We start from the raw sequence: 21,328 nt of genomic DNA on the forward strand, positions 1-21,328 counted from the left end.
TTTTTGGTGGAGATGCACATACTAAGAAAACACTACCTTTGAGCTACACCTGCCAGTCCCAGAATTTGAAATTGTTAAGTCCATTTAAAGACTTAAAGTTCTGGAAATAATTTGCCTTTCTCCCCTTTACATGTAGTTGTCCCAGCACAGTTGATTTTAGTTATTAGTGTTTTCTCTTCCTTTTGTTTGTTTTGTTTTGTTGAGACAGGGTCTCATAAAGTAGCCCAGGCTAATCTGGAACTTATGACTAAGTCTTCCTGCCTCAGCTGCCCAAGTGTTGGGATTACAGGAATGAACCTCCACACCCAGCAGTATTTTATTTTTTGATAAATATTATTTGTGGAAAATTAGGAGAGCATTGAAATACATAGAAAGAAAGAAAAAATTTCTCACACTTCAGATAATATTTGGTAATATTTCAGTATATGTACTTCCAATTTTTTTACCCATGTTTTTTTAAAAACACAGTATATGAGTATAAACATACCCACAACAACTAGATATTGCATACCTAAAGAAGTTAGAAACCAAACAGCATGAATTCTTGTGCCTTAGGCCATACATAGTTTCTATTTGTAGTGTAAATTTTTTGCTAAAAGTGAAGTCATGTTACCTATGAGATTGAACTTTAAAGGAAATCTATTAGTGATTACACCATCTACAGATCAATCTGTGGAATTTTTTGTATAGAGTCATTCCTTTTTTGTTGTTGCTTTCTTGATTTGATTTTAGTATTTTTTTTATTGTTGTGCTTGGGGGGGGTACATTATGACATTTACAGAAGTTCCTATATTGTATTAAATATATCATACTTGAATTCACCCCCTCCATTTCTGTCTTTTATTTCCTTCTCTCCCTCCTTTTTTTTTCTTTCTCTGTTCTTGTATACTTCATTTTCATAGGAATTCTAGCCAGGAACCACGGCCTACACTGTCCAGCACAATCCAAAGACCACAGCTAGGTCCCACAGCTAATTTACCCCTAGAGATGGGCTCAGGACAATTGGCACCCAGGTAAGAAGTGGTGAATCTGTTGGACAATCTCTATTGCCATCTGTATTCCAATTTGTTTGTTAGGTGGTTTATTTTTTTCTTAAGGTCTTTTCCCCCAGATTCTTTGTTAACTCTACCTCCTATTTCTCTCCTCACTGATCTTTAACATATAGGCAGCAACAACAGCAACCAGAATTGGACTTAGTACCAGGAAGAGATGGACTGGCCAGCTATAATCATTCCCAGGTGAGTGTGTATCTTCTTTCTTGAAGAGAACAGTAAGCATTCCTAAAAAAAAAAAATCCCCCAAGTTGGGTGTGATGGCTCACATCTATAATCCCTACTTTCAAGCAGAGATCAGGAGGATAGCAATTCTAGGATAGAGTGGGCAAAAAGTTAGACCCCCATCTCAGTCAGTAAGCCAAGTATTAAAAAAAAAAAAAAAGTAAGCCAGTATAGTGGCACAGGCCTGTAATGCCAGCTATGCAGAAACCGTAGGTAGAAAGATTTTACCTGAGACTAGCCCCAGAGACCCTATCTTTGAAAATAACTATAGCAAAAAAGGAGTGGGCATGTAGAGCACCTGACTATCAGACACAAGACCCTGAATTCAAACTTCAGTTTAAAAAAACTCCACAAAAAAAAAAGTCTCCTAGTGCCAGAGTGCCTGTGTATTTTTATGAACATCAGAGTTACTGAATTGTTATGTTAAACTTTTAGTGATATTTTCATCATTTTATTCCTTAGGTTTCTGTTCAGTCTGTGACAACTACAGGGCCAGAACATAGCAAGCCCCTTGAGAAATCAGATGGCCTATTTACCCAGGATAGAGATCCAAGATTTTCAGAAATCTATTCCAACATCAACGCAGGTAGGTTTCTTCCTTAATCCCTTTTTAAATTCTCATTGAGATCACCTACTGATGGGCCTGCTACTGCCTAATCAGTAATCTTCCAACATATTTCCACCTAATTATAATACTTCATGAGTAAGTAGGAACTTACTAAACTATATACTACAGCCCCTTGACTGGCCCTCCCCCGACTCCTTTTGGTCCACAGATCAGAGTAAAGGCATCTCCTCCAGCACTGTCCCTGCCACCCAACAGATATTCTCCCAGGGCAACTCATTCCCTCCTACCCCCCGGCCGGCAGAGAATTTCAGGTGAGCCCCATATGTGTGTGCTGCTTAATAGGGCCCTGAGGGATTCAGTTGCTGAATCCAAGTTTTATTCTTCCCTTGCTTTCTCTGGTTATTTCAGACAAAGCAGTAGAGCTTATAGGGCCTAGGGTAAGGCAAAGAAGCTGCTTTTCTTCTTCCTGTTTCTTTGCACCTGTCCTTTTGCCATGTTTTAGGTTCCATCTTTGTGTGTTCTAGTCAGTTTGTGGCTGTCATTCTTCCTTGTTTTTTTCAAATTCTGTTACCCAGTTTTCCTTAACTCTAAGGAAGTTAAGGGATCTAGGAATAGCACCAGATTGTCCTTTGACTCACAGCTTTTTATCCTCTTATTTGTTCACTCCTAGGAATAGTGGTCTGGCCCCTCCTGTAACCATTGTCCAGCCATCATCATCTGCAGGGCAAATATTGGCCCAGATTTCCCGCCATTCCAACCCTACCCAGGGAACAGCCCCAACTTGGACCCCTAGCACACGTCCAGGCTTCTCTGCCCAGGTAAAGCTTCTTATCTGTCTGAACTTTTGTATTTTGTTTGTTTGTTTGGACTTTTTTTTTCCCCATCTGTGAAATTATAATTATTTTAGACATCTCATTTACTCCAATCCTCCACCTTCTAATTTTCACCTTTGTTGAGAGCAGCTAATTAAAATACCACAGATAATCCCAAAATCTCATTTAGAGTCCATGGTTTTCACGTAGTCATCTTAAATCATAATTGCTCATGCACAACAATCTAAGTAGGTTTGATTTTCAGATTTGTTTTGGAGTAAATTCCAAGAAATTTCCTCTTTGTTGAGGACTACATTAATATAGGAACAATTCAAAAATTAGTAGCTGTATAATGATATCTGTTTATAAAAAAAAATTGAGAAATTTTTATGTAATATCCATATCCATGTATAGAATACAAAATAAATATGTTTGGCTTATCTGTTACTATATGTTGTATAACTATTTTAAAGTAAAAAAAAAAAGTCAAAACCAAAAACTGACTCCAAAATTGTTATATGCAGTATGATCTCAATTGTGTTAAAAATGCACAGGAAGGCCATCCATTTATTCATCAGACAGGAAGGCCATTGTTGTTGAGGACAGTCAACAATGATTTTTAGTGCTTTAACAAAACCAATAATGCCATGCATCTGTAATTTCATATTATGGAGCATTTGTTGTCTCCCTGGGGATTGCAGCTCTCTTAAGTTTGCTGTGACAGAACCAAGAAAGATAATATTCACAGATTTCCATGGAAATTATGAAAACATGAAATTTTTGAGATGAACAAAGTTGATGTCAGAAATGCAAAATATCTGTGGAATAAAGAATTTCTAGCTGAGCACTGGTGGCTTATGCCTGTAATCCTAGCTACTCAGAAGGTAGAGATCAGGAGGATCGTGATTTGAAGCCAGTCCAGGCAAATAGTTCAAGAAACTCTATCTCAAAAATACCTAACACAAAAAGGGCTGGTGGAGTGACTTAAGGTGTAGGCCCTGAGTTCAAGCCCCAGTACTGAAGGAAAAAAAATAAAATAAAATTTCTAGACTGGAGGCATGGATCAAGTGGTAGGGTAGCTCTGAGTTTAAACCCTGGTACAACAACAACAACAAAAAAAGTTTTTCTTTTCTTTGGATTGAATTTTACAGAAGTTTATCACTTAATCTGTAACCCAGAACTATGAAACATGAGTATTTGGATTAAGGAATAGTTTCTCTTGATAAATAAACTTGTAACAAATATTTTAAAAGCATGTAAGCCAGGGCTGGCTTATATCTTAGCTACTCAGGAGGCGGAGATTAGGAAGATCGCGATTTGAAGCCAGCCAGGCAAATAGTTTACAAGACCCTATCTCAAATACACTCAACACAGAAAAAGTCTGGTGGAGTGGCTCAAGTGGTAGAGCGCCTGCCTAGTAAGCGTGATGTTTAAGTTCGAACACCAGTACTGCAAAAAAAAAAGAAAAGTTAGGGGTGGTGGCAGACATCTTTAATTCCAGCACTCTAGAAGCTGAAGCATGAGGATCACAAATTGGAGGCCAGCCTGAGTTACATAGCAATACCCTGTTTCAAAAATGAAAAAAAAAAGCTGATGATGTGGTACTGGTATCACAAAAAAAAAAAAGAAAGAAAAGAGAAAAAAATAAATTATTCAAAAACATTAACCGTGCAACTGTGCATCTCTGATGATAGATTCTTATTTTATTTTTCTTTTCCTCTTTCCAAATATTGTGCAGTGCATGTGTATTGATTATTCTGATGAGGAAAAAATGTTTATGTTGTTTGTTTTTTAAAAGACACTAGGAACAAATGAATTCAGAACAGACTAAACAATAAAAGAATGCAGTGTTTTTTCTCTATGTGTAATACTCTTCTGTTATAATGTATAGTTTTATATAACTACAGTTTATAAAATGTTTTCATTTAATTCTCATAACTTTTTTTGGCAGTATTAGGGGATGAATTCAGGGCCTCACACTTGCTAAGAAGGCTTTATACTAGACCTTTTTGCATTGGTTATTTTTGAGAGCGGGTCTTTATGCCCAGGCTGCCTGGACTGTGATTCTCCTTTTGTTTTGTTTTGTTTTTTGCTTCAATCCATAGCTAGGATCACAGGCATCCCCATTATGCCCAGCTATTGGTAGAGGATGGGGTCTTGCAAACTTTATACAGGCTGGCCTTGAACCTTTATCCCCCTAATCTCAGCCTCCTAAGATTACAGACTTGAGACTGTCCTCAACTTTTAACAACTTTTTTTTTTTTTGGTGGGACTAGGGCGTGAACTCAGAGCTTCACACTTGGAAAAGTGCTCTGCTGCTTGAGCCATACCTCTAGTTCATTTTGCTCTGGCTATTTCTGGCTCCCAAGTTGCTAGGATTATAGGCATGAGCTACTAGCACGCAGCTTCTCACAACTTTTATTAAACCCATAGTCCTCTGGTTTTGCATTTTTATCTTGCCTACCTAGAAAATAGTGTCACAAGAAATTGGGAGTTAATCAAAAGTATACAGTTGGAAATAAGTGATGAGCTTGGTTCAAAAGAATACAGTGATTGACAGAGTATTGGACTCTCACAGAAATGGTTTGCACAGTAATGTTAATGTTCTGTTTGTTGTTTTATCCCCATTTCTCTTCAGCACGTGGCTACCCAGGCTACAGCCAAGACTCGTTCTTCTCAATTTGGGGTGGGCAACTTTCAGACTCCTTCCTCGTTCAATCCCATGTCTCTCCCGGGTGCTCCCTCTGCGTCATCTGGTGCTGCATATCCTACTCTCACTAGTCGTGGTTCCAACTTTGGTAAGTTTAGATCAGAAGCAGCATAATAGGAAAAATCATACTTCTAAAGGGAAAGGCTATGGTAGTTAAAATTGTTTACCTGTGTCCTGGGTGCACTCACCTTATTATAGGGAAATGCAAGGCAACAGTCTGTTTAGAATTAAAAACTTTTCTACAAGAAAAATACTTTGGCACATACAATAAAAGAGATATAAAGTATGACGATTTTTACAACAGTTTTACTACAAAATTTTATGTGGTTAATCTGAGTGAGCAAAGAGCTCTTTAGAAAAGCTAGAGAAGAAAAGTTAATTTGAGACTAGGTTTTGAATTAGAAGACACATTGATTAACAGGGAGAAGGAAAAAAGGTATCCTGTGTAAAGTTTCTCCTCTCCACCGGTATTAGTAAATTGAAGGTGTTTATTCTTACTATATTTCTAGCTCCTGAGACTGGACAGACTGCAGGACAATTCCAGACACGGACAGCAGAGGGTGTGGGTGTTTGGCCACAGTGGCAAGGCCAGCAGTCTCATCATCGCTCAAGTTCTAGTGAGCAGCATGTTCAACAGTCGTCAGCACAGCAACCTAGCCAGCCTGAGGTCTTCCAGGTGAGAGGGTAAAGACTTCAGAAAGTAGGAGAAACTTAGAAGGAAACATACCTGAATTGAGGTGTTGTTTGGGAGTGTATGGGAGAAGACAGAGAAGGATACATGTAAGGGTAACTGTAGAAGATCATAAATTTAGTGTGATGCATACTCTTTAACCAGGCTGTATTAGTGATGTGAAGCACTAGGCAAAGATGCAAAGAAAATTATTTAAGTTCATTCATGAAGATCCATATCCTTATTTCAAAATACCTTTGGATTTAAAATAGGACAATTTTTTAAAGTATATGAACTAGAACATACTGATTATAGCTATAAAGATATATTTATGCAAGTCCTGAGGGAACTTTAAGATTTAATGGAGTAGTCTTAGGTCAAAGGAAGAGCTAATGTAAAGCACAGATTGAAAGAAGGCAAAATAAATTTTGGCAGAAAAAAATAGGATAAGATATATTACATATATTCTAAGGGGATTAAATGGAATATGGCAAGCAGATTTTTCTCCCTTTGAAAATATGGAGGACTGGAAAAAGGGAAAATCTGGAACTATAGGAGGAGGACATGGAAGAGGCTAGAAAAAAGGCTGTGATATAAAGGAGTCAGAATGTTGCGGGGAATAAGGAAGGCTGAGAAAGCGCACCATTGCAGAGACTTTTTGGGTTCAGGATGGTAGAGATGTTAGGAGGAAACTCAGTATATATAAGGGTGTGACCCAAATTTAATCATTTTCTCTTACTAGGAGATGCTGTCGATGCTGGGAGATCAGAGCAACAGCTACAACAGTGAAGAATTTCCTGACCTAACTATGTTTCCCTCCTTTTCAGAATAGAACTGCTGGGGTGAGGATGAGGGGTAGGGGAGAAAAATCACTGTTTGTTTTGTAAAAACAAATCTTTTGTAAACAGAATAAAAGTTCCTCTCCCTTCCCTTCCCTCACCCCTGACATGTATCCCCTATCCCTTCTGGACCTACCTTACTTTTCCTTGAGTCTCTGAGGTAACATTTATAGAAGAAATTAAATGAATCCTCCAGGCTTTTAGGAGCCTTTGAAAATTTGAGGCTAGGCCTTTCCTATTATCTCCTGACCAGAAGTTGCACAACAATGATTTGTGCTAGGGTCAAGGGGCAGGACAGAAAAAACCTGACATCCACTATTTGCCTTGGATACTGTGGCTTGTTTTAAAAAAAAATTCTGAATAGAGTGATGCAGAGGAGAAATGTCCTCATATTTGAGGAACATGAAACATGATAGGTATATATGGAGCTTTAGGAAGTGATCATAGACTCTTTTGCTACCTGTAAGCAATTTCTCTGGAAAGAAACATGTAAGAGAAGGTGAGTATGTGTGTGTATTTGTGCGTGTGTGTGTGTATGTGTGTGTGTTGTGTGTGTGTGTCTACATGTTCCTGTATTTCTCCCTATTAGGGAATTTATGCAAAATTTGTCCAATATTTTTATCTTTGTCTTTCTGTGTGCTCATCAAAGAGTTAGAAGTTAAATCTTCTAGGTATTTTCCATTTAGTATTGCAGCCAAAGAGTATTTAAATAGGTCTTTGCTGCACTTACATTTATGCCCAGCCAACGCGCAACTATAGGCAAATATATAGTCTTTTGTTGATAGGGTTGGTCTCTTACCGAACATACTCAGTGTTCAAGATGAATTTCTCCTGCTTTTGGTGCTCTTGCCTTATCTGGAAGATCTGCAAACATTACCCAAATAGGCTGGCTAAACACTTTCACAAGTCCCAGACTTGGCCATAAGAATAATGCTGCATTTTTCTGTCAGAATTACACATGATGTGTGTTCTGGAGAGGTTATTTCTGCATGGAAACTCAACTTCTTGGATTAGCAGTCTCAGTGAAAATACTCACTGTTGAGGTATAAGCCAAATACAAAACCCTCTTGCAAAGTAGCCTCCTTAATCCCATCCTTAAAATATCCCATCTAGAAAGAAACACATTTAGGTCTTCTCTGGGCCTGTAGTTCTTTCCTCCCTCTCCAGTCCTGAGATTGGGTTTTATTTGGAGCACAAATACAATTCCATGTGTTAGGTAGGACCTGGATTCCTATCCCAACAGGGCCTTTTGCTAATTATAGCCATATAAATATGGATTCAGGTCCCTACTCTCACCCTTTACCTTCCTCAGGTAGGTCTTGTACATCAGCCTTTTAAAAAAAAAAAGTTCCATTATCTAAATGAAAAACTGAATTAATAAGGAAAAGACATATAAAGTATATTCATAGGAGACTGAGGAGCACAGATGGCCTTGGAGAGGGTGAGGGAATGTTATTTACTGGGTTTCCCTCCCTTTTGTCTCCAACCTGGTGCCAGGTAGTGGAGTGGAAAAGGAGACAGTTTATTTTTTTATTCTATGTGCACACATACAGTATACATATACATACATATATATAAATATATATATTTATATCACAATTTACGAAACCAAAAAGTTGAGTTTCCAGTGAAATCCTTGTTTTTTAATAATCTACTTGTTTTTAAATGTGATTGGGACTATAATATTGTACAGTTATTATAGGGCTTTTGGGGAAGGGGAGGGTAAGGGAGAAGATGCTCTGGGGGTTTATTTCTGTTTTTCCTTCAGGGTTTTATTTTTGATTGTTTTGTCTTGTTGGCCATTTCTGTATTACTGGCATTTATGCTAAGACATACAGTGGCAAAAATAATGACATGTAGCAAAGATTTTAAAAACAATATTTTTCTTTTGTAAAAGTTCTTGTGTTGTGTGATCTTGATTGCGGCTTTTTATTCCTCTCCAGCATACATCTATAGACATGCTCAACTAAAAGAATCTATAGTTTGTAGAGCACCTGCCTTGTAAGTACAAGGCCCTGAGTTCAAACCCATGTACTGCCAAAAAATCTGTAGCCTATAAGCTCATGCTTGAAATGTAGCTCACTTTTCCAGCATGCACAAGGCCCTGACTTCAATCTCCAGCACTGCAAGAAAACAAAACGTCAGCAAAAAAGAATCCATCACTTGAGTTCCAAAAATACAAGTATAAAACACAGTGTTAGTCTTTCATTTTAGGAATCAGAAGTCATAGGGCTCTGATCACTCAGCACCCTCCTCCTCACTTGCCCTCCTGATCCTGACACATTCTGAGTAAAATCACCAGAGGCATTCTGACTACACTGGGCAGGGGTGGGGGTTGCTCAAGCCACTGGGAAAGAAGAGAGGAAAGTTGGGACTTGAAACCCCTGAAGTACATTTGGATGCCTTTCTGCAGTATGTTCTCTAGATTAAAAGGATTAGAGATTAAGAAATTTAAACCTTTCCAATATGGAGCTGGTTTCTCACTAGACCTTTGTGGTTCACTAGCAGAACTTAAAACCCAAAGGCATAAGCCTGTATGGAATCCAGCTAGGAACTAATTCTAGAGCCCATGTTTGATCCTTTCTATTCCAAGGTCCCTCCTTTCCTCTTTCTCCACATCTGTTTATGGAAGAAAATGGAGTTGGGGGTGGTGGTGACTTTGTGACTAAACTAAGAATCTTATGATCTGTCACATGCCTGGATTTTGAGGAAGCATTTAGAGAAGCTCATGTGATGACCTAGATTGGGGACTTTAATAATTGAGACATGCTCATTAGACATCAATAGAGTCACATGTAAGTCCATCAGTTCTTTATTCAAGTTCTGTTGTAAATAACCAGGAGTACTGTTTGGGGCTACTTTTAGAATCAGTTTCATCTAGACTTTGGGCAGATTCCCCCTCTGCAAAACCGCATTGGGCTAGGAAAGCTCTTCCCCTGCCTGGAAGTGATGACAACATTTAGCCAACAACCATAAAACAAGAGGAGGGAAAAAAAAAAAAAAACTGTGTCTTCCCTTACATTACACTTTTCTAGGCTTTTGTGTTTGAATTCCATCAACAGGTGAAGGTCAGTCACAAATTTAAAAAACAGGCTTCAATGTTAGGGAGGTAGTTCATAACAGGAAAAGATGTGTAATTCCCTAATATAAAGAATTTTTAAAAAGAGGGATGAGAATAACTAGAGCTATGTCCTTCCATTTTCTCATGAAAAGAGAAGGTAAACTCCAACTCTAATGCGTACTAAGGTTTTTTGTCTTCCTCCAAAGACAGTCACATGAAAGTAAATTATCTAGAAACTCTCCACCCTGGCGCACAACACTGCACACACAGACATTGTGCAAATCTGCTTCCTTCCACCCTAACCCCCACCCTTTCCTAACATTTCTATCCCCGCCTCCATCCCTTATCCAAATTTTCCAGCCAGCTACTGGAGCTGACTTCCGCAATCCTGATGGAATAAATCCAGCACCCCTAGTTTTACACACACACAGCCACACTTCAGTCCAAAAGGAGTCCAGACACCAGGATTTCCAACACCAGGTAATGTTTTCAACTTCTAGATCTCTTAGCTTCTCATTCTTGCCAGTTATCTTTATTTTAAGGCAATTAGGGCTATAGTGAGTGGGGATTAAAATATACTTTATAGGTTCTGCAGACAAAAGAGATACCCTTTTTAGTTCATTTCCTGGCCAAATCTGCCTGGAAATCTTCAGGATCCTTTGTATAATTGTGTACGTGCATGCGTGCTTGTTAGAAAAAGCAAAGTTACAGTGAATCCTTTACCCGTCCCCCAAAAGTGGCCTCTATATAAAATTCAGCTTTGGCCAAAAGGGTTAACTGTCTACTGAGGAGGACTGATAGGCGGCAGCTCAGTATTTGTGCTCTGAGATGCTACCAGGCCCCTATAGCTCAATCTATTAACTTCTGCTGGGCATTTTGCTGGTTTGCAAAGATTAGATAAAAATTTATTTGACTGTAGAAGTATTGTGCAAGTCATATGACTTGCTGGAGACTGCATATTGCTCAAACTGAAAGATTTACAATTAAGCAAATTAGTGCAAGAAATTAGTGAAGCTAGTGCAAACTTCTGAAAAGCTGTGAATTCAGTCATCATAGAATGTTGCCTTTCTCTCCTACGTTATTCTAACCTTGCTTCTGAGGCTTTTGCCCTGTGAAGCAGCCACAGAGATTATGTATTGTTGGAAAAAGGAAAGAAACCACCTACCCACAGCATCTGGTTAAGATTAGGGTAGTTTCCTGCCTAAAAAGGGAGGGGGGATGAAAAAGAAGAAAACATACATAAGGAGAGTGAGGATATAATAAACATTTCATAGTTAAACAAGGGAAATACTGTCAACGTTAGCCTGTCCTCTCTGGGCAAGACCTGGAAAAGGCAAGGAAGAAAAGAATGCCTTGACAAAACGATCAGGAAGCAAAATGTAGCTGGAACTCTTAGTGTATTCTCCAACCTCGTGCTTATTTTGTCCTCCAACCTTGATGGGGATACTGGAGAAGATAGGTGCTGAGCCCATCCCACTTATCCACTTTCTACCCCATTTCTGCTTGTCTGCACGTGAGAGTGTTGATTGAATCTATGTCAGAATAGTTGGAATCAGATGTACTTGGATGGATTCAAATCCAGCCTCTTCCTATCCTGTACTGTCATATGAAAATCACCTTCAATTGTCACCTTCCTCATAGAGCCAATTTTTCCTCTGCCTCACAGTTCAGAAGAAAAGGTTCTTAACTTTGAGTTCATGAATCCTCTAGGATTATTGCATGTGTATGCTTTTTTCTCATAAAAGAGACTATATCTTTATTAGCTCCTCAAAGGAATCTCCTAAAAGGTGAAGAGCCTCCTGTCTGAGAATATGGCTCCAGCTACTTCCTCATCCCAAACTAGAAGGTGAAACCCCTGTTAAATGGAAGAATCTCCCACAATTATTCCCTTCCTCAGGATGTGGGTGATCAAGGTTCTGCTGCTACCGATGGTGAGCTTTGCTCTGTACCCCGAGGAAATACTGGATACCCAGTGGGAGCTATGGAAGAAGACCTACAGAAAGCAGTATAACGGCAAGGTGCCTGGGGACTTGATGGGAGCATAACAGGAGGACTGGAACCCATAATCTCCACTCTTAGTTTCTAGAATCCCTTCTTCAATTCAAATACAGTACTTTATTCCAACCAAGCACCTGTCCATGTTCTGTAACTCTTACGTACGGTTTTCATTTCTGTGCAACTCACCATTCATCAAGACCTGTCCTTCCTTTGTTTTACAACTGCATTGACTGGAGATGTAGCTTAAGGGCAGAGTGCTTGCCTAGCATGCACAAGGCCCTTGGCTCCATCCCCACCGCCACAAAAAAGTGGTGTAGCTGTCTTATATCTGTTACATTACTCCTTTGGGAAGACTTCTCAGACTAATGATATTTATAAGCAAATATTATATAGGTACACTTTCTAGAACTCATTGAATTACTCTCTTACGTATTTTTTTTTGTGATTTTAATAATCCTTGGTTAGTTGGCCAAGTAGACTATAAACTATTTATGATTGAAAGTTGCATCTTTTTTCCTGAAAACCTATGTAATGCTGGACACTGGTGGCTCACGCCTATAATCCTAGCTACTCAGGAGGCAGAGATCAGAAGGATCTTAATTCAAAGCCAGTCCAGGCAAATAGTTCATGAGGCCCTATCTTGAAAAACCCTCTCACAAAAAAATTGGGCTGGTGGAGTGGCTCAAGGTAAAAGCCCTGAGTGCAAACCTCAGTACTACAAAAACAAAACAAAACAAAAAACTATATAACTGCACACAGTCTATGCATGTGCTGACTATGTTCTGTTTAGGTGGATGAAATCTCTCGGCGTTTAATTTGGGAGAAAAATCTGAAGCATATTTCCATCCATAATCTTGAGGCCTCTCTTGGTGTCCATACATATGAATTGGCCATGAATCACTTGGGGGACATGGTAAGTTGAGCCTCAGCTCCTGGCCCACATGCCGTATTTGTTTTTGTTCCCTGCTAATGCCTGGCCTCTTTCTTTTTTGTCTCAGACCAGTGAAGAAGTAGTTCAGAAGATGACGGGACTCAAAGTACCCCCATCTCGTTCCCACAGTAATGACACTCTCTATATCCCAGAGTGGGAAGGCAGAGTCCCAGATTCCATCGACTATCGAAAGAAGGGATATGTTACTCCTGTCAAAAACCAGGTATTCTCCTTCTTTTGGGTGTGCATTGGTAAGCTGGCATGAACTTTTCCTTTTTATGTTTTGTTCTTGAGATAGGAGGGTGCTAAGAAGAGAGGGCAAGGATTTACGGTATGTCTCCCCATGTTGAAAGAATGTAGCCTATTCCGTTATTTAACGCATCACCTATTTTTATATATTTAGGTTCTTTCTGGGTTTTCTTTTTTATAAATAGCATTGCAATAAGTACCCTTGTGTGTATATTTTTCAACACACATATAAACATTTATGCAAAATAAATCCTAAAAATTGGAATTGCTAGGTTACAGAGTATTCTTTCCAAAAAAAACTTTTTACTATCTTCCATTCTTACCAGTATGAGAATGCTAGTTGTCTGATAAGCTTAAAAGCACAGGATTGCATCAGTGAGACTTAATATTCATCCAACAAATACTGTCCCCCCTCCAGTTTACCAGGTACAGTGCTAGGCAGTAAAGATTCAAGATAGCTAAGACAACTCTTCAAGAAATCTACAGTCTTGAACTGGAGGCCTGGCTCAAGTGGTAGAGCATTTAGCCAAGTGCAAGGTCTTAAGTTCAGTCCCCAGTAATACACACACACACACACACACACACACACACACACACACACACACAAATCAGAAAAGATTGTAAAATCTTCAATTTAGTAGAACAAACCTTAATAATAGCTAGCACTTTTTGAGAGATTATTATGTGTAAGGAACTTCTAAATTCTTTATGTAAATTAAATCTCTTAATGCTTATAAAAATCTTATTAAGTATAGTATTATCCACATTTTACAGATAAGAAAACTGAGGCATGGACAGGTTTAATAACTTACCCAAGGTCACAGAGTCAACAAGTACAAAGCCAGGATTAGCACCCAGAATACTCTCCTCCAAAGCCATACTCTGCTCTGCTGGGATTTATAGTAGCTGATGGTAACAACAGTTATCAATAGCAACAAATAGCAATATAATAATGAGCAAATGTTAAATGAAGGGGAATAGGGAGACTTCATGACAAAGGCAACATTTGTGTGGGAATTTATAAAAATGTATGATAGAAGATACAGCATGTCTGACCAGTAATGACCAATTTCTCTGTGTACCTTTCAGGGTGAGTGTGGTTCCTGTTGGGCTTTTAGTTCTGTTGGTGCTCTGGAGGGCCAACTCAAAAAGAAAACTGGCAAACTCTTAAATCTGAGTCCCCAAAACCTGGTGGATTGTGTATCTGAGAATGATGGCTGTGGAGGGGGCTATATGACCAATGCCTTCCAATATGTGCAAAAGAATCGGGGTATTGATTCTGAAGATGCTTACCCATACGTGGGACAGGTAAGACTACTGATTACAGTTATACAGCCGTGTGCTGGCTCCTCCTTCCTGAGATGCTTTTTTTTTAAACTAGAAACGATGTCAGAAATCTCTCTCCCTCTCCCTATCTCTCCCTCTCTCTCTGTCCTTCTCCTTCTCCTCCCTCTCTCTTTTCCTCTCCCTCTCTGCCCTCCCCCTCCCCCCACCTTTGCACATGGTATGCAAGGAGCTCTTCTACTGAGCTACATCCCCAGCCTTTGGTTTTCAGGGTCTCACTATAGCTCAGGCTCTGAACTTGCTATGTAGCCCAGGCTAGCATTGAACTCACAGTCTTCCTGCCTCAGTGTCCTGAGTGCTGAGATTACAGTGTATAGCACCATGCCCATCTTAGTCTCTCTTTTTTAAGCTTTACAATCTTTCCTTCTATATTTATGTCTTTAAATCATCATCTAAAATCTATTTGTATGTATGGTTGAAGGTAAGAATTCACTTTTCATAGTTTTCTTAAATGGTAAGGAGGAACAGACCCTCTGTAAAGACTCTAGTCTGCAGCCTCTGTTAGTTCACTGATACTATCCAAAACACTGGTTAAGTTTCTCACTTGCCAACTCATTGCCTATTGCTTTGTCCCAGTCCTGTTACAACCTTGTTTTTTTCAGGATGAAAGTTGTATGTACAACCCAACAGGCAAGGCAGCTAAATGCAAAGGGTATAGAGAGATCCCTGTGGGGAATGAGAAAGCCCTGAAGAGAGCAGTGGCTCGAGTGGGACCAGTCTCTGTGGCCATTGATGCAAGCTTGACCTCTTTCCAGTTTTATAGCAAAGGTAAGGTACTGTTACTGTAGAGCTCTCTCTTTTATGATGTGAGTGTGTCAGCTTCTCGAAGGGCCCTGAGCATTTTTTAGTACTTAGTTTTCATATTCAGACTCAGGCTGCTGGAGAGAAACCAGCAGTTGTCGCAGTGTGGCATACTTCTGTTGTAAACCCTCCTGACCGGAATAGAATTATTCAGAGTCTACTGGACTAGAGATCCCATGGGGCAACTCTTGGATTGCAGAGTGCCTCATCTTCATAGTTTGTTTCCTAGGTGTGTATTACGATGAAAGCTGCAATAGTGATAATCTGAACCACGCAGTGTTGACAGTGGGATATGGAATCCAAAAGGGACACAAGCACTGGATAATTAAAAACAGGTAATGATGACAACACTACTTTTGTTATTCAGTCACCCTTATAACTCTCAACCTCACCTCTGGCTTCCCAATATTCCTTTCTTTCTCCAAAATCAACAACGCAGTTGCCTCAGGCTTTTCTGTTCTACCTCCCCAGTCAGAGGCTCTTAACTGTAGAACATATGATAGCCAGACCATAATATTCAAAGTATATGTTAGGTAGCTGCTTCCTGTGTTAGATGCTTTGTCACATATGCAGAGAGAGCTAATGGTATCGATGTACATGTAGAAATATTTAGGCAAATGAATGGGCAAATGTCTACCTTCAGTGATCTCATAGTCCAATAAGAAAGACAGACTTAACTATGGCAGAAGAAGCTAATTTCCTTAATAATCTCATCCACTCTTGCCTATTTATTCCCAAATCAAGATCACTAGCTTCAACTTCCCTCTTTTGCCACAGAGTAAAGCTAAAACTCTTTAGACTTTACTTCAGTAAAGATAATTCAACTTGATCTCAATCTTTCCAATGTATCTGTCAGGCACTCTATTTTTCAGCCACATGGTCCTTTCTCACTTTCTTGTCTCTATTGCTGATTTCACTACCCTCCATTGGCATCCCATTTCCACAGGTCCAAATTCTATTCAGCTTTTGCGTTCTGCCTCAAATGCCACCTCTTACATCAAGTCCCTTTTCATCCTCTTAATCAGACAGAAGCAATTTCTTTCACCTTTGGGACTTACAGCATATGCCTTCTTTCACTTCTTGACTTTAAATTCTTTAAAGATAAAAATCATCTTGCTCATTTTGTATACTATCATTACATGGCACAATATAGTAAGTGTTTTAAACCATATGTAAACTATGGGTACTAAGTGTTTATCTTGATTGGTCCTACAGCTGGGGAGAAAACTGGGGAAACAAAGGCTATGCTCTCATGGCTCGGAATAAGAACAACGCCTGTGGTATTGCCAACCTGGCCAGCTTCCCCAAGATGTGATTCCAGTCACCCAAACCCTCCTGCTCTTCCATTCCTTCTACAATGGTGCAATATATCGATGTACTTCAGAAGGCAGTTGTTGAACCATTTTTGAAGTAGATGTGGTGATACTGAGATTGTCTGTTTAATTTTTTCAGTCATTGGTGCTTCAAGTGACTTCCCTACCACTTTCCTTCTCTCTACCTAGGGTTTTTTTCTTTGTGGCCACAGCAGGAATTTTCCCAAGAGGTGTATACTTTAGGCTAAAAGAGATGTTGCCATCATCTACCTTGACTTTATTGTCCTGGGACTGTGCTGTGCAGTTAGACACCAGAGATCTTCGGATAGGCTAGATTCTCATTTGCTGGGACTAGTTAGCTTTAACCACTCTAAAGGACTATGATGATCTAACTTCTCAGTTTCCAAGTTCCCCTTCTTCTAAATCCTTAAAGTAGACATTTCTGTGTTTTCCATTCCAGCTCATAAATCTGTTCATAAGCCTTTGGTATAAGTTTACATGATATAAGAAATGTATTTTCTTTTCCTTCTTTGCATTTTTGAAATAAAGTATTTATCTCTTGTCTACAATTTAATAAATAGCATTTAATACCCATTCATTTTGTGTTGGATACTATGCTATATGCTGGAGACAAAAAGAATAAAAAGTGTTCCTTGAGCTGTGCACCAATGGCTCATGCCTGTAATCCTAGCTACTCAAGAGGCAGAGATCAGCAAGATCAAGGTTCAAAGCCAGCCTGGGCAAATAGTTCATGAGACCCTATCTTGAAAAAAACCCATCACAAAAAAGGACTTGGTGGAGTGGCTCAAGGTGTAAGTCCTGAGTTCAAGCCCCAGTACCAAAAAAATAAATAAAAAGTGTTCCCTGTACTTAATGTGTTCATTCTGATGAGAAAGACTGTCACATGATTCATCCCAATTCATTTATTTGTTCATTCCTACAGCCAGCACTTATCAAGTACTAAGAACTGTAGTAAGTTTATGGAATTAAGTGGACTTAAAGAAATCTCAATATTTAATACTGCCTGTGTGGGGACCAGAGTGACATGTTGTAAAATACCTGAGTCTTAAAAATATTCTGAGTCTCTTTCTGAGGTTCTACACTTTAAACTTCTGCTGTCAACAAAAAAAGTTGAATTTTTTTTTTTTTGAGGAAGGGTCTCACTATGTAACTCAGCCCAAACTTATTCAGTCTGTAGCCCAGGCTGGCCTAAAACTCACGATCCTCCTACCTCAGCTTCTCATGCCCAGCTTGAAATTCCTTACTAATGCTTTCCAGCCAGTATTAATTCTAGAAGAATAAATCATCACAACTTGTTTTGCCATTCTTCACAAAATATTTTCACAAAATGTAGTCATTTTTTCATAAAACCTATTATTACCACAAGACAGTTTATATTTAATATTGAATATTTGCCCAGTGTCAGGCACTCTTACTTCATTCTATGCAAAAATTATTTTTTGCTTATAAATATTTATTGACATGTAGAAATCAATATTTAGGCTAGAAGGATGAAAAATATTAGTAAGACATGGCCTTGACTTAAAAAACTTTATAGAACTGCGTGGTGGAGCGCACTTGCAGTCCTAACTACTTGAAAAGCTGAGGCAAGAGGATCACTTGAGCCCAGGAGTTTGAAGCCAGCTGGGAAACAGCGAACCTCATCTCAAAAACAAACAAAAAGTCTTAGAGAGTAAATAGTCATTTGATAACTGTCTATTGAAAAGCTGACTAATTTAAAGTAGGTTTTTCTGGATGTTTCTGAAATGAACAGTTGCTGGCAGAGTGGCTCAAGTGATAGTGTGCCTGCCTAGCAAGTATGAGGCCCTGAGTTCAAACTCTAGTACCACCAAAAAACAAAACAAAACAAAAACTCTGAAATGAACAATAAAAATTTTTTAAATTGTTTTTAAAAAAAAGTGTTGTAAGCTGGAGGTCCATGGCTCAGGCCTATAATCCTAACTACTCAGCAGATTCGTGGTTTGAAGCCAGCTGGGGCAAACAGTTTATGAGACCCTATCTCGAAAATACCCATCACAAAAAGGGCTGGTAAAGTGACTCAAGTAGTAGATTGCCTGCCTAGTAAGTATGAGGCCCAGAGTTCAAACCCCAGTGCTGCCAAAAAAAAAAAAAAAAAAAAGAATGTGGTAGACTAGTGGTTGAGACAGATATAAACAACCAACAATAGCTGGGCACTGGTGGTTCATGCCTATAATCCTAGCTACTCAGAAGGCAGAGATCAGAATTGTGATTTGAAGTCAGTCTGGGCAAATAGTTCTCAAGACCCTATCTCAAAAAAGCCTTCACAAAAATAGGGCTGGTGGAGTGGCTCAAGGTGAAGGCCCTCAGTTCAAGCCCCAGTACTGCAAAATTAATAATAATAACCATAATGAGATAAATACTAATTGTGCAAGCTCAGGAATGAGTCTTTAATTCTTAATGGGATTTTAGATGAGGCTTTATTGAGAGCAGAGTTTTGAAGGATGTTAATGGGCAGAGGAGGGAGGAGGGTAATACTAGGCTGAAGTCTCTGGATGAACCACAGCACAGAGTTGTGTGGGTGGATTGTGAGAGTTAAGTGGTTCATGTATAGAGTGCAAAGGCATACATAGTAGAACTGAGGTGAGGAAAGTAGGAAGTTGTATCCCAGGGGGCCTTGAATGTCCACTATGTTCCAAGAAGTTCATACTTTATAGACAGCCAGGCATTTCGTAGTCATCAAATATTTTTGAGCAAGACGTTATGATCATATCTCTATTGTAGTAATATTTCTCTGGCACTGGTGTAAAGAGCAAACAGAAAATGAAGGACAAATGGAGATGCAAGAGATTGGAAAACTCTACATCTAGGAGGTACAGAAAGCCCACCTTATTTGCAGATTTATTATTTGTGGTTTTGACCAAGCATGATCAAAAAAAAATTCCTGTGTGCATATTATGCAGCTCAGTTGATGCAGAGAAGCTCTCAGTCAGTGTACATTTTAGTCAGTCATGCTTAAACCCCATGCATCCTGAGCACTTGCAATTTTCCTCAATATGGTCTCCATGGATACCAAGGGTCTACTCTATCTATACATATGCTATTGCTTCTCAAAGAAAGGATACTTCACAGAATGACTCCATAACTTTTTTGAAGCTTGAGTGTGAATTTAGCAGGGGAAGACAGCAAATGCCATTTTAAACCCAACAAATGGCGTATTCAAATGTGTATGCACAAGAGAACATGCACATTCAGCAGTCTCCAAGTATTTTTTATTGAACTTTGAAAAAAAACAAAGATGAGCCAGAGGAATGTCTGACTCCATACTGGCCAAATGTACACATAGTTCCATTACTGTAATCTGGGATTTTTCTTCCTTCTGCTGAAAGAACATCCTTTAGTATTTCCTTTTATGTGTACATGTGAGGAGCACAGTTACTCCATTCCTAAATATATTTGGGTTTTTCCCTGGTCCATTGAAATGTATATTGGTACTCTGGCTGGGGGTGTGACTTAAGTTGTAGAGCACCTTCCTAGCAAGCTTGAGGCCCTGAATTCAAATCCCAATACTGCCATTTAACTAATGGAGGTTTATAATGGGTTTTATATCAAGTAGGATTAGTCTTCCCATCATTCCTTTTCTAGAATTTTCCTGAGTAGTCTTGCTTTTTAATTATTTATTTATTTATTTTTATTATTATTATTTTGAGATAGGGTCTCAGAGGCCAAGCTGCCCTATTTAACCCAGGCTGACCTCAGATTCACAATCCTCCTGCCTCCAACTCCTGAATGCTAGAATTACAGGCATGTGCCACCACACCCGGCATGCTTCTTATTTTTTATATGTGATCTTTAGAATCAGCTTGTCAGATTATCAAAAATTCTGCAGATATTTCTGTTTGCATTACACTGAAGTTATGTCTTACTTCAGGAAAATTTTCCTAGCTGTTCCAGAAAAGCTCATTCCCAATGTGTAAGAACTGACCCCAAGTTGCCCTGATACCAAAGAAAGAAGCAGACAGATTCAGAATTAAACAGAATACAATTTATTGGAGGATTACTGACAGAAATGTGATGCTGGGTGGCAGCCAGACCAGTGATTCTCTGTGATTTGGGTCAGAAGTAGAGACACATATCTTATGGTCAGAATAAAAGTGACTTCATCCAAGCCAGAATGTACCTGATTTATCTCAAGTTGTATCAAAGACTTCAGACACATTCCTGGTTCCATGGCACCAGGGCTTACTCTAAAGCTTCACATAACACTGATGGTTTTGTTTATTTGTAGTTTGCTAGGAAAAAACCTGGGGAAAACCAACATGGTTACTCAGGGGCAATAATGGCAGTTATGACTCAAAATTGCTGCAGTCAGATCAAGATGACTCCATATACTATTTTTAAAATGAGAGATGCCTTCATACCTTATATGCCTTCTTGTTTTTCTAAGAAGTTTGCCTTTTATTATTATTTGCAGTTTAAAATGGAGTCATTGTCAAAGTATCTTGTAATTAGATGTATTTGTATATTTGGAAGATACTAATTTTTTTAACTTATTTTTTAATTTTTTTTCTTGCAGTACTGGGGATCAAACCCAGATCCTTGCACTTGACTAGGGATGCACTCTACCACTTGAGCTACACCCCCCGACCTTTTTGCCTTAATTATTTTTCAGATAGAATCTTTGTGCTTTTTGCCTGGGCTGGCCTCAGGCCATGATCCTCCTACCTATGCCTTCTGCGTAGCTGAGATTATAGACCTAAACCACTAGGCCCAATT

The 21,328-nt window shown here is 39.0% G+C and overlaps 2 protein-coding genes across 5 annotated transcripts in view; both read left to right on the forward strand.

Annotated features, from left to right (window-relative positions):
• Arnt (aryl hydrocarbon receptor nuclear translocator) overlaps positions 1-8,772 on the forward strand; it is a 63,911-nt gene extending 55,139 nt beyond the window's left edge. For all 4 annotated transcript variants that reach the window (XM_074048179.1, XM_074048178.1, XM_020155811.2 and 1 more), the window contains 8 exons: positions 903-1,013; positions 1,166-1,238; positions 1,740-1,863; positions 2,054-2,156; positions 2,516-2,663; positions 5,296-5,455; positions 5,877-6,043; positions 6,780-8,772. In XM_074048179.1, the coding sequence (XP_073904280.1) occupies positions 903-1,013; positions 1,166-1,238; positions 1,740-1,863; positions 2,054-2,156; positions 2,516-2,663; positions 5,296-5,455; positions 5,877-6,043; positions 6,780-6,869 (976 nt within the window). In that variant the 3' untranslated portion in view covers positions 6,870-8,772. The remainder of the gene's footprint in view (positions 1-902; positions 1,014-1,165; positions 1,239-1,739; positions 1,864-2,053; positions 2,157-2,515; positions 2,664-5,295; positions 5,456-5,876; positions 6,044-6,779) is intronic.
• A 1,486-nt stretch (positions 8,773-10,258) lies between these two features.
• Positions 10,259-17,167, forward strand: Ctsk (cathepsin K). Its single transcript, XM_020155815.2, has 8 exons — positions 10,259-10,417; positions 11,835-11,955; positions 12,726-12,848; positions 12,934-13,089; positions 14,205-14,423; positions 15,062-15,227; positions 15,490-15,595; positions 16,476-17,167. The coding sequence occupies exons 2-8, from the start codon at positions 11,836-11,838 to the stop codon at positions 16,573-16,575; spliced, it is 990 nt and encodes a 329-aa protein (XP_020011404.1). The 5' UTR covers positions 10,259-10,417; position 11,835; the 3' UTR covers positions 16,576-17,167.
• The last annotated feature ends 4,161 nt before the right edge of the window (positions 17,168-21,328 follow it).

This window comes from Castor canadensis, chromosome 11 (genome assembly GCF_047511655.1).
Source record: "Castor canadensis chromosome 11, mCasCan1.hap1v2, whole genome shotgun sequence".
Taxonomy (NCBI): domain Eukaryota; kingdom Metazoa; phylum Chordata; class Mammalia; order Rodentia; family Castoridae; genus Castor; species Castor canadensis.